The sequence below is a fragment of the Betta splendens genome, chromosome 4 (assembly GCF_900634795.4).
Source record: "Betta splendens chromosome 4, fBetSpl5.4, whole genome shotgun sequence".
Classification (NCBI taxonomy): Eukaryota; Metazoa; Chordata; class Actinopteri; order Anabantiformes; family Osphronemidae; genus Betta; species Betta splendens.
Window position 1 is genome coordinate 6,233,303 of NC_040884.2, and position 12,085 is coordinate 6,245,387.

A 12,085-nucleotide genomic window follows, 5' to 3' on the forward strand; every position below is an offset into this window, starting at 1 on the left:
GACAAAAAGCCACATTTCTTCTCGTCACGGGTCTCTAAGCAGAGATGGACAGTGCTGCTGTGCGTTTGAGCAGAAAATCCATACAAATGGGTTCAGTCTCAAATTGTCCATTTTCAAAGCCAGTGCCTGCGGCTGAAGCTCCTCGCTGCAGCTTCTGTGCGAGTGCGTGTGTGTGTGTGAGTGTTACGCTTTGTGTCTCATGGTTTTTATTGGTTTAGTTTTCGTTCCCGTCGTTACTTAAATGGTTTTATCCTCCTCTGCGGGCGCTTCGCGTGGATGTTAATGGACTGATGCGGTGCCTAATGACTCCCTATCAGAGCCGGTGTGCAGAGAAACAGTGCGCGCACAAGTTCTTTCCGCCTCATTGACTGCGCAAATTATATGTGCAGGATATCAGTTAACGTCACGGATGCAGGAGAGGTTGTAATCTAAATTATTTTCTAAGTGCTGTGATACTGATCAGTTGCCCAATTTGCACTAACAAGGGACGAGAAAGGGGGAGAAAAGAAGTAAAGGCCGGGCGTGGATGGAGAAAGTAGTCGTGTTGGTTTTTGTTTCAAAGACTTTCAGTGAGCTGTGTTAAGGGAAAACAGAGGAGTCAGCCCTCCCACCCTTCATCCCTAATAATCATCTGTCAAAACACCCACAAACTAATTTAACCATTTGCACACAGGCCTGCTAAATAAAAGAGTCTTTACACCCCCTTCTGCCTGGAAACATGTGCTCCAACAACTCTGAAAAAGACCAATAGTTCTGTTTTCTGTAGCCGGACGAGTCCCACTGCTTCTTTTATACGTATCCCGAGACAACACAGATGACTTGAAAGCGGAGCAAACCGAGGGCCTTTTGAGAAGATTGCTTTTCAGAGTCTAAATGTGTGTGACTGGTCTCACAGGGGACCGCTCGCTGTGCGCACATTCACTCCCTTGGGCCAGGGGTCCACACTGACAACGTCAACAAACGGCCAAAAAGCCGTATTATGGTGGATTAGGAGCCTGATGAAAAATGCTGCTACAAATTAGCAACGAAAGCCCAAAAGACCGTGGGTATATCCTTGTTCACTTTCAATTACTGACCGCCGAGGCCTGCGAACGCCCCCATTCATTTAGGGCCTTTGTTACTTGCTAGAAAACGGTCCTTTACAAACGAGCAATAGCCACACAGGATGAATACTTGCCCACTGTTGCGTGATATTCATGACTGATAAATACATCAAGCCGTGTTTTAAATAATTTAAAACGAATGTTGTTGTTTTCTCTCTCGCTGCTAAAAAGGGTCCGAGCTGTTTTCTGTGATTATTCCGTTTTAAGAAATGACCATGATTTCATTCCTAAATGAAAAATGTTCGTAAGCTTGGTTGTTAAATCAACGTCAGTGTTAGGATTTTGAATCACATCCTAAATAAATGGGTGAAAATATTGTCTGTCCCCCAAATAAAACACCCTTCGGATCAAAATAAATTTACAAAATAAAACAAAATTCATTGTTAAAGAAGCAGTTTTTGCCCTGCTTTGTTTGAATTAAAGGCGCTGCTGTTGATTGGAGGAGCATGAATAATAACGATATTTTTTTTTTAATTCACAAACATTTATTATTCTTCTCATTACAACAAAAAAATGACCTATGAACATTTGGGTGTTTTTTGTCTATTGGCAACACATGACATACTGTATGTTTCACAGAATAAATTGTGAAATAGGAACGAACAACAATGAAAACGTTGAGAGAGGTAATGCGCTCTTTTTAGACCAAAACCACACAGCCTACTTGTCCAACGACAACATAACATGATACTGTCACACATTTACCGTTTAGGCTAGCGGAGATGTGACGTGGTGGGCGATGGGCATTTTTGTGTCAGAGTCCCTCCTTTATCTCCGTGTGCTTTCTAAGTATAACCTGAGTTTGCCGTCTCTTGTCAGCCTATGTCAACAACAGTGCCATTTTCTTACGTCGCACAAATGAGAAAAAAACAACAGAATAAATCATAATAAACTTCTCAATTATACTTTTAGAAAATCGGAAAAAACATCCACGTAGCCACAGGTGGCCATTTTAACTTATGTTAAAATAACAGGATCGTTCTTCTCCCATTGACAAGTCAAGGCCACTCGCCAGATTCCAGGCCAGCGGTGTTTTAAAAGATCCTTCTCCACGCGAGTCTCCCTCTTGTTTCTATTGTATTATTTTACACATATTTACAAACCATAAATAAACATTTATCTCCTCTTACATTGTTACGAAGCTTGGAGAGCCAAAACACTCTTATTTCAGCAAGAATGTTCAGCCTACCTTCACATAGGATGACGCCACAATTGGCATTAATGTTTTTCGACGCACATTTTCGTCTTTGTGTTGTTGTTGTTGTTGGTGGTGTTGTTGTTTTTTTTAGAAAGTACAAGTGTTTTTGGAGAACGTCTGGCTCTGTGGCCCCGGCTGTAATATGGTGTCCTGTGTTAGGTTCAAATGACTTGAAGCCGAGGCAAGTGCTGGGGTCAACATGGCGAGGATATGAGCTTGGCTGCTCGGCTGCGCGCTGTAGGAAGCAGCGGTGGAGTTTGTGGCGCCGATGATATTGTCAATGGAGAACGAAGGCCGAGAGGAAGTGCTGGAGTCCGTCTTGAGGGGCGGCAGAGACGGGCTCAGTTGGGGATAAAAGGGTTTTCTTAAATCTGTCCCCAACAGCGACGGCAGGGGATGCGGCGCAGGGAAGATGGAGGCTGATGAGGGCAAGGTGCAGGGGGCGTTGGGGAACGGAAACGAGCCACCTGTGTGGTGTGGGTGATACGGGTTGTGGGCTGCGTGGAAGTTCTGCAGCTGAAGTCCGTAGTTGTATCCGTAGGGACCGTATCCGAAGCCAGGTAGGAAGCCACCGGAGTCCCTGAGGATCTCGTTGCTCTGGTGCCTCTTGAAGCGCTTCCTCCTGCGCAAGAAGCTTCCGTTGTCGAACATGTCAGCGGAATCCGGGTCGAGAGTCCAGTAGTTGCCCTTTCCGGGGTTTCCGGGCTCTCGTGGAATTTTCACGAAGCAGTCATTGAGCGAAAGATTGTGGCGAATGGAATTTTGCCACGCGGGGAATTTCTCCCGGTAATAAGGAAATCTGTTGCTGATGAACTCGCAGATCTCGCTGAGGGTGAGGCGCTTCTTGGGGCTCTGCAGGATGGCCATCGTGATCAGGGCGATGTAGGAATAGGGAGGCTTAACAAGTGCACTTTTCCTGGGCTTGTCCCCAATCACGGTCCCGGCCTCTGCGCCGGAGCCCATCTGGTCTGACGGGCAGTCGGAGCTGCTGAGGCCGGGAGAGGAAACCCTGTCCGCCGCGTTCTGGGAGTAATTATCGTCCGAGTCATTGTCCAAGTTGAACTCGTGGTGGATGTACTTTCCGTCCTTTCCCACGGATATGTCTCCCCCAACCACGTCGATGTCCACATCTTCGGACAAAGCAGAGCTGTCGGACATATCCGTCCCTAAAGTCATCCTTGGAGACGACGGACGCTTCTCTTCCCCCTCTCTCCCAGGTTTCCTCCTCCTCTGGTCCGACGAGGCTGGTGAGCGTGAGCGCGCACACTCTTCCTCTCCTCCTCGCAACCACACCGGACTTTGGCGGCAGATTTATGTCCGACTGGCGAACGCAGACATGGTTAGAACTGTTTCAGAGGATGAAAAACTGTTCAACCTGTGGAAATCGGCGGCTTCTGTCCGAGGCTGCGCAAGCGGAGCCGTGCGAGATTCGCGTCGAGCAGAAAACTTCTGGTTTTGAAAAGACCGATTGGATCATCGATCTTAAACCGATGTGCACTTGGTTTCTTCAGATGCGACGACGTTGTCTGGGAACAATTTTCGCTTCAGGTCATTTAAAAACGCTTCTGCTTTTCCAAGTGCACTCTCCAAAATATCTTTTGCGCACGGGATTGGGTAGATATCCAGCCAGACTGTTACACTATCCTCCTTTGCTCTTAAACGGTATTTATAGGACCACGCTGATCACGTGGCCTTTGAGTCACTGTTACCAGGAACTGGACGAAATCATGCTGCATAAAGTAATATTCAGATCCGTTGTATGATAATGAAATTCGTTTTTGTTCTAAAAAAAGGTGCAGTGCAAAGTTACACGTTCTAAAATATCATTAATGATATTCGATATAAAGTTTTAATAATTTATTTGCAAATGGTTACATCAACATTCATAATCGCATTAAAACAGCAATAACAAAATATCGTTGTGCACGTTGTAAACGTTGTGCCATTTTATTATTTTCTGTAAGTTTTAATTTTAGTTAGGGGAACGTGGGGCTACGGAATCTAAATCTTTGAAAAAGCTTTTTTTGTACAGTAGTAAAGGTGTGTTATATATAAAGTATGATTATAATATAAGGTATATACTTGTAGTTACAAGGCACACAAAAAAATTGAAGCTGATTTTTATTATTATAAAACGAAAACTCATCTTGACTTACATGAAATTATTATTATTATTATTATTATTATCAATATTATTATTATTATTATTAATTTTTCATTTTTAACTAAATGCGCGTATTAAAATCCTGATAATTATAGAATGTTACATTTCTAATAATCTTATCGTTTATGTGAAATTTGTCAAATTTCTTAGAATGAAAACCCTTTTTGTGTGTGATTCACACTACATTCACTAATGAACTCAGTAATAAACTGCCTCTCCTCGTCTGCATTCAAACGATCCCTCTGCATTTTGTGCATAATTGAGAAGGACGCTTAGAGGTGCAGCAGCTCCAACCTGCGCCAGTTCGTCTTTTTCAGAAGTTGATTAAAGTGTAGAGGAGACGCAGATGAAGTGTCTGATCACACTGCAGTTCATTATGAATCACATCACCTCTCTGTTAGTATTTTGTGTGTTTATTTGAATACTTCTTTTGTTTGTAAATTAGTCATCATTCAATCTATTGAATTTGTGCTGTTTGACTTTATTTTGTAATACTGTTTATTTCTTTGTATTTTCACTTCATCTATTGAAGGAAACGGCGGTGGTCTTTACTGAGGCATCAAGTTCAAGACACTTTAAATTCCGCACCGACGCCGTGTCTTCTCCTGTGACCTGCCTGTCACACACCTTTTAAAAGCCGAAATAGACGCATCGAGACCGTGTGACAGCTGCGGGCCAACGTGACGCGTTGCTTCCTCGAGATCCGCATATTCTTCATTAACAACTACTCCCCAAAGTTTTCAGTGCCACTGCATAAAATAGATTCAAGTATATATTATTTTTTTAAATGTGCGATTCACCACACTGTGAACTCTTTATTTTTATGCTTTGTTTATTTATACTTTATTTGACAGTCAGACAATAGATGCGTAAAAACATACTTACCTAGGATATACAGCCATAATAAATATTTACATTATAGGCAAAAATAAGAATGAGATTGGTTTGTTTTTTATTTTGATTGTATACAGTAGGGCACCGGTGTGATTGCATGTTTTCTCTATTTGGCGTATAGCAGAAAAATCATGTTTTCATGATTTTTTATGCGTATAATTCTGGGTGTGTAATTTCTCTTTAGGTTCAGTGATATAATGAGGTCTTGATTATTATGACGTTGGTGTGGAGAGTGGGGTTGTGCTCTTCTTGTGGGGGGGGGGGGGTCTCTTCATTAGCGTTAGTGGTGTTGAAGCGCCCTCTGCTGTTATCATGATGGTCACAGTCATAGAGGTATAAGATCAATAAGCTTAAGTCGTGAAGTGTATTTATATCTAACTCAATCATAAATGGCGTCTACGTGCAGCCAATGAATGAGCAACTCTTTTGGTTTGGATCAGGTTGCAGCACATTGCCGCTGTAGATTGGGTTTGCGTCTGTCAGACGCAGTTGGCGTCAGACTAAAGTGTGTTTACGTCTGATAGCGCACTTTGAGAGAACATCATTCTCAACGTCTACACTCGCAAAATCTAAATCAAATACATGACACGCACGCGAATCAAATCATTCAGGAGCGCTCGAATATCCTCATTAGGGCACTTTGTTGTCGTCCAAGCTAAATATGCACCAGCTGCCATTATTCTTGTGGAACGTTAGAAGGTGAATACGGACCCTTTTCCATCTGTGACGTGACCTCATTTTAACACGGTACGATTCTACCAGATGGCAATTGTCACGTTAACTGTCTCAACTTTGGAGGTTGTGATTGTGAGGAGTTCGTTTTTTTAGTGGCGAAAGCTTTTACAGGTGGATGTCTGGCGTTTGCTTCCATCTGGTGGCGAAATGTCTTTACCTGCTTCAAGTTTTTGATGCCTTCGGTTCCTTTATCGCTTCACTGATTGCATCTTCATCCTTCCGCTGACTGACGGCTGTCATGTGTCGCTGTAAGCTTTCCAAGTATTGTTGTAACAGAAGCAGTTTAAACATCTTAAACGGCGTCTTTAATTAAGTTTGGTCACACTTTGGAACGAAATGAACGAAAGCAAGAAAATTTTCTGTAACGAATACTAAGATAATCAACTAATAATGAACAAACTGGACCTTAATCGAACAAACAAGAAGACTTTACACCACATGTTCCGTTTAAAGTCAGGTCAGATAGAAATGTGTGGTTTGTTTCTGTGGTTACTTGGAAAATTTCTCACCTTTCATGCTGGCACTATTTTAAAAACCCCATTTCAAATAACGATTCGTTACCAGTATTTTAAATTCACTCATAAACTTCACTGTCATCGACACGGAAGAATCACTGTAATCAAACGCATTTCACAAATATAAAGACCACGTTTATTTAAAAAAACAAATGAATTTATTATCGAGAGCAATGACTAATAAACATCAACAAACAACTTACACGAATGAACAGCAGACGTGGATAATCGCTATGGCAAATATAAACACGTGCCACGATGAAATACCTCAAATACAGTTATGGAATGTGTGAAACGGAATCAAATGGCTTTTAATGGGAATGTTTTATCACGAGGCTCGGTCACTGTGCGTCGTCATATCAAGGTCTATAAAAGTCCTTTGAGTTATTACGTTTCATCTATCCTGATCCACTGAACCTGTGGTTCTTCATTTTGGGGCCGCCTGTGACGAATGGGGAGCATTTCTGTTGATGAACGTCTCACATGTACCGCTCTAATCCTGAAGCAAAGTTGGCTTGTCTCATGTAGGTGTTGTTGTAGGAGTTCATGGGGCTGGAAAGGCCCAGCAGCGGCTCCGCGTGCTCCGCGCACGAGCTCGGGCGCAGCGCCGGAAGAGAGAGCCTGTTGCCGGAGCAGTAAACCTGCGAGTTCCCCGGGGAGAAGCCGGGCTGCGTCATCGGCGGTAGGTTTGGAGGAGAGGCCGGGGACGCGTACGGGTACCCGGCTGTCAAGGTGGAGGTGACGCCCCCGCTGTTCCTGCTCAGCATGTTCGCCGACGGATTGACAGTCTGGGCCTGGAAGCACGCGGACGGGTCGGTGCCCGTGACCGAGCAGCTGGAGGTCATGGTGCCCAGGTCGCCTCCGCCCAGTCCGAGCTGAGAGCTGAGCTCTGCGCCCGGGCCGCCCTGCACCACCGTCTGCTGGCTGATGATGTTGTCGATGCTGAACATCCGCGGCTGCCCCTGTCCGAGCCCGGACGACGTTTGGTAGTGATGCAGCACGGCCGGATGCGGCGACGCCGCCGTCAGCTGGGCGCCGTAGCCGGAGCCTATCCCCGCGTACAGGCTGTTGGGGTACGACGGTCGGCCCATCGGGGTCGGGGTGAAGGCGCTGGAGCTCTGCATGTACCCGGGGTACGTGCTCACGTCGGTGCGCTTGAACCGCTTCCTTCTCCTCAAGAAGCTGCCGTTGTCGAACATGTCCTCCGCCGCGGGGTCTAACGTCCAGTAGTTGCCCTTGCCGGGTCTGCCGGGCTCCCGGGGGATCTTCACGAAGCAGTCGTTGAGGGTCAGATTGTGGCGGATGGAGTTTTGCCACTTCTTCGAGTTCTCCCTGTAGAAGGGGAAACGCTCCATGATGAACTTGTAAATGCCCCCCAGGGTGAGCTTCCTCTCCGGGGAGTTGGCGATGGCCATGGCGATGAGCGCGATGTAGCTGTAGGGGGGTTTCCCCCTCTGAACGGGCCGCTTCCTGCGCCGGCTGCCCGTGGGCAGGTGCTCCTCCGTCTGGCCCGGAGCGGCTCCGTCCTCCGCGCTGGGACTGCTCCCCCTGGGCTCGGACTTGATCAGGATGTTGTCCTTGGACCGGGCCTGCAGCATCAGCGGTGGCGGAGGCATCGGCGAGTCCAAGCTCAGGTTCGGGGACATGACGACAGGACTGGCCTCTGCGGGCGAGTGCTGCGTCTCGGCGGTCATGTTGCACATGCCAGCAAAGTACGAATAATTTGCCAGATTCATAAAAAAAATCGACGATCTCCTTTTTTTGTCAAAAGAACCTATTAGAGAACAATGAAGAGATCGGGTCGGTATTTTACCAGCAGCTCGTCCTGCTCTGGCCAGAAGCAGCCCCCGTCCTGTGCTGGTGTTTGGGCGGTGTGTGTCCGTCCAGGTGAGAGGAAGGCGCTGACAGTTTTATAAGGCAGGGCAGGAATGACGCCACTGCTCCCGCAGTGACGACGGAGGCAGGAAGACAGGAGCCAGAAGAACTTTTTAATAACTCCGACCCAGAGGGATGTGCAAGTTTGGCTTCTTTTATTTTGTTACTGACTGTTAAAAAAGGGATTTTAGTGTTTCTGAATAAAAATGTGTTTGGCATTTTCCATTAAAAAAACATACATATGAAATGCAGTAATTTCCCCAAGAGACAAACCTTATCATGTGTTGAACCTAACAGATTCACTGATGAGCCCTTGTGTGTGTTGCTGTTCTCTCTGGGCTTTCACTGACAGCTGACCCAGTGCAGAAACAACACTCACAGAGTGAGTGAGTGTGTTGCTCCAAACGCCAACGGCCAATCCAGCCGTTGAAAAATAATAACAAGCCACTGAAAACAAGCAATTGAACTGTAAAAGCTTTTGGGGAAGAAAAGTAAATATCCCCTCATTTCATTTACATTTTCGGGGAGTGATAATCAAACAGTCCCCTGGGCTGAGAGGAGGCGTGTTATCTTTTGGATTCGGAAGTGAAAACATAGTTTTGCAGACAATTGCTGTGCAGACAACAGCCTTTAAAAGACAAGCGCGGGATAGAACTTCTAATTGATTATTTAGACAGAGGGTTAAAGTGCAGTACAACGGACTGAGACGTTGTGCAGATTTATTTATCATCATGCACTTTCAATGACCTCAGGAAAAAAGTGACAACGTAGCTGCATATCAACAGAAAATGCATCTGCTGGTCACGGATTGATTTGTACGTTACTTATGTTTAGACATTTGGCTCATACAGACACAATATATGTCCTGATAATGATAGTAAACACCAATGCAAAGATATTGGTTCTATGCATCAAGTAGGACTAAGGCAACCAGAGCAGCAGCAGCCGTCCAGCAGAGCTGATGAATCAAAGATGGTCGTCGGATCAAACCAAAGTCATTAGTCATACTCGCCCACTGTTCCGCTAGATCCCTGTTTCCCTGTCGCCCACATTCCACCCCCCCACTGTGCCGCAGATGACTGGACCGCGCCCGACGCGGCCACAGCTCAGACATCACTAAGCCCAGCTAGCTACTCACAGCCAGTGGCTAACAGCTTCAGACAGGCGTGGGAGTGGGGCTGTATCCAAGCAGGATCTGCCCCCAGAGCTGCCAGGTCAGGCAGGACAAACAGGGGCTCAGGCCAGGAAACGGGCCCTCTGCCTCAGGGCCTGCGTCCTCCTGCTAATCCCACCCCCCCTCCGACCCCCCATCAGAGCCTCTCTGCAGCTATGCGCACCTCCACATTCCCGTCACACTCCTATAGTCACTGTAGGATTCATGACTCTGGTTTGCGTGTGCAACTGAGCTGCAACATTAGTAACTACATCAGGGTCTATACGTTAAAGCCAATTAAAAGCCCTGGTTTTCAATTTACTGCCAGATTTTGGCTTTGTTTACCAACATTTCAGCATGTACCTGCTGTAGTTAATAGCACTCCAATTGTAAAAAATGATAAATTAATTCAAAAATCTTCAGTGATTATTGGCAAACCCGAAATTATTTGCTGTGATTATATCTTGCATGTTGTTACTGACCGTCAAAAAGGAGAAAGCATAAAATGACATTTTTATAAACCCTTTATTTTGGTGGAGGATTTCCTGAAGTTGAACAAGATGAGAGCAGAAATGTAATTCAGTTTTGTAAGAAAACAATGTACTCAATATTATGTGGATGTTTATGTGCTTTCCTAATTTAATCTAAGTAAGTGCCAGATGAGCTTGAGTGACTCGCAGGACAGAAAAGTAAGTTACTACAGTTAGCAGCAGTTTGCTATTATTTTATATAGATCTGTGAATGAAATAAATAAGAAAATCAGCTTCTAAAAGATACTGTTAATAAAATGTGCATAAAACAACTACAAGTCCCAATTTTTCATCCAAGCTACAAAAATGCACATTTGATAATGTTTCTTCACTTCATTACAAAATAAAAGCAAAAATAACTAGTCCAACACGTAAGATGTATTCTTGAACATATTCAACGTAATGCTCACCCACTATATATATATATATATATATATATATATATATATATATATATATATATATATATATATATATATATATATATATATATATATATATATATGTATGATATTAGTTACCTACAGGTTCTCTTCCTATTTTTGATGAAATTCTGAGAAATATAAAGCGATATACAAAGTTGCTGAGTAAACACTTGGAGTTCATTCACTCGCAAAGTGGCTCCAGGGGACAGGCAGGAGAGGAGGGCATGAGAAAAAGAGGGGGAATAAAAAGAGCGAGAGTCAGAAAGGGAGAGCGAGAGAGGGACAGAGAGAGAAATACACGAGAGAGCACAACCTTTTTCTTGCTCAAGCTCATCAAGTACGGGCCAGGGCTCCTGAAAACGCAGGGATTACCAGGGTGCTGGGACTGTGCTGGCCTGGGCCGCCTCTGCTCACTCCTGCACTGCACGCTACACTGCCCTGCTAAAGCACCGCACATGGTTCTCACACACACACACACACACACACACACACACACACACACACACACACACACACACACACACACACACACACACACACACACACACACACACATACACACACACACACACACACACACACACACACACACACAGTCATGCTTATTTAAAATCACAGGAGTGCATAGGGGGTCATATATATATAGTATTACACACAATGCTTATCATATAGATTTTTACAGTTACAGTACTACAGCACAGTTTATGTACAAGTGTCTCTGATGTAGTTCAGTTCACCATTAAACAGTAGAAAAACAGAGGAAGGCTAATATGAAATTACGTGTTAAACGATATAAATTATTTGCTCGGTTAAACATTGTACTGCCCCCAAGACATCTACAGAAAATCCTACAGCCTCCAGCTCTGCAGCCACAAATGCAGCAAGATTCAAGAGGTCACGTCCTGAGAAGATAATCGCAGGGAGGCAGTAACACATGGATGCGGTGGAAGCTTTAGGCTTTAGGTGAGGTCACTTTAGCCCTCTGTGACAAGACAGTTAATGATTACAAAAGTACAGTTTAATAACCAACCAACCTAATGCCCAAAGCTCTTAAAGTGTTTGGACACTAGAAAGGAGAAAGAAAACGAGAGTACGTCCTACTTGTTGGTTTAATTGTGAGGCACTGTGCATTTGAAGCATTCCTTAAAGACTATGTGGACCAGACTGGCAGACTGGCCATGATGAGTAACAGCCTACTGCAAAGAGAGGAACTGCCGTGTGGCTGCATGGCTGGGTTACAGTATGTGCGCTTGTGTCAAGAGAGCTGAATACATTTTTTCCCTTTAATTTCATTCTGGTCATAATTGAAAGCAGTTTTAGACAAAACCTCTGTTGCTCTGCCAGAGAAGGAGTATCAGCGACGTCACAGTGACATAGAAAGCCGGTCCTTGGACGTCAGAGTTTCGGACCAGAGAGAGAGAGACAGGAGAGGTGGGCCCACGAAGGAAACAAGGACTTTCATTCAGCAACTCTATGTCTCGTTATTCTGTCTT

At 44.8% G+C, this 12,085-nt stretch overlaps 3 protein-coding genes across 4 annotated transcripts in view; 1 reads left to right on the plus strand and 2 right to left on the minus strand.

The window, feature by feature from the left end:
* haus8 (HAUS augmin like complex subunit 8) overlaps window positions 1-12,085 on the plus strand; it is a 28,607-nt gene that overhangs the window by 12,362 nt on the left and 4,160 nt on the right. The window lies entirely within an intron of this gene.
* foxd2 (forkhead box D2) lies at window positions 1,543-3,922 on the minus strand. The gene has a single exon (XM_029146511.3). The coding sequence runs from the start codon at window positions 3,475-3,477 to the stop codon at window positions 2,389-2,391; it is 1,089 nt and encodes a 362-aa protein (XP_029002344.1). The 5' UTR covers window positions 3,478-3,922; the 3' UTR covers window positions 1,543-2,388.
* On the minus strand, window positions 6,663-8,352 carry foxe3 (forkhead box E3). The gene has a single exon (XM_029146507.3). The coding sequence runs from the start codon at window positions 8,343-8,345 to the stop codon at window positions 7,089-7,091; it is 1,257 nt and encodes a 418-aa protein (XP_029002340.1). The 5' UTR covers window positions 8,346-8,352; the 3' UTR covers window positions 6,663-7,088.

What these genes read in the sequence shown, in the direction of transcription:
- foxd2 (XM_029146511.3), bottom strand. Translation starts at nt 3,477, where the DNA reads ATGACTTTAGGGACGGATATGTCCGACAGCTCTGCTTTGTCCGAAGAT.
- foxe3 (XM_029146507.3), bottom strand. Translation starts at nt 8,345, where the DNA reads ATGAATCTGGCAAATTATTCGTACTTTGCTGGCATGTGCAACATGACC.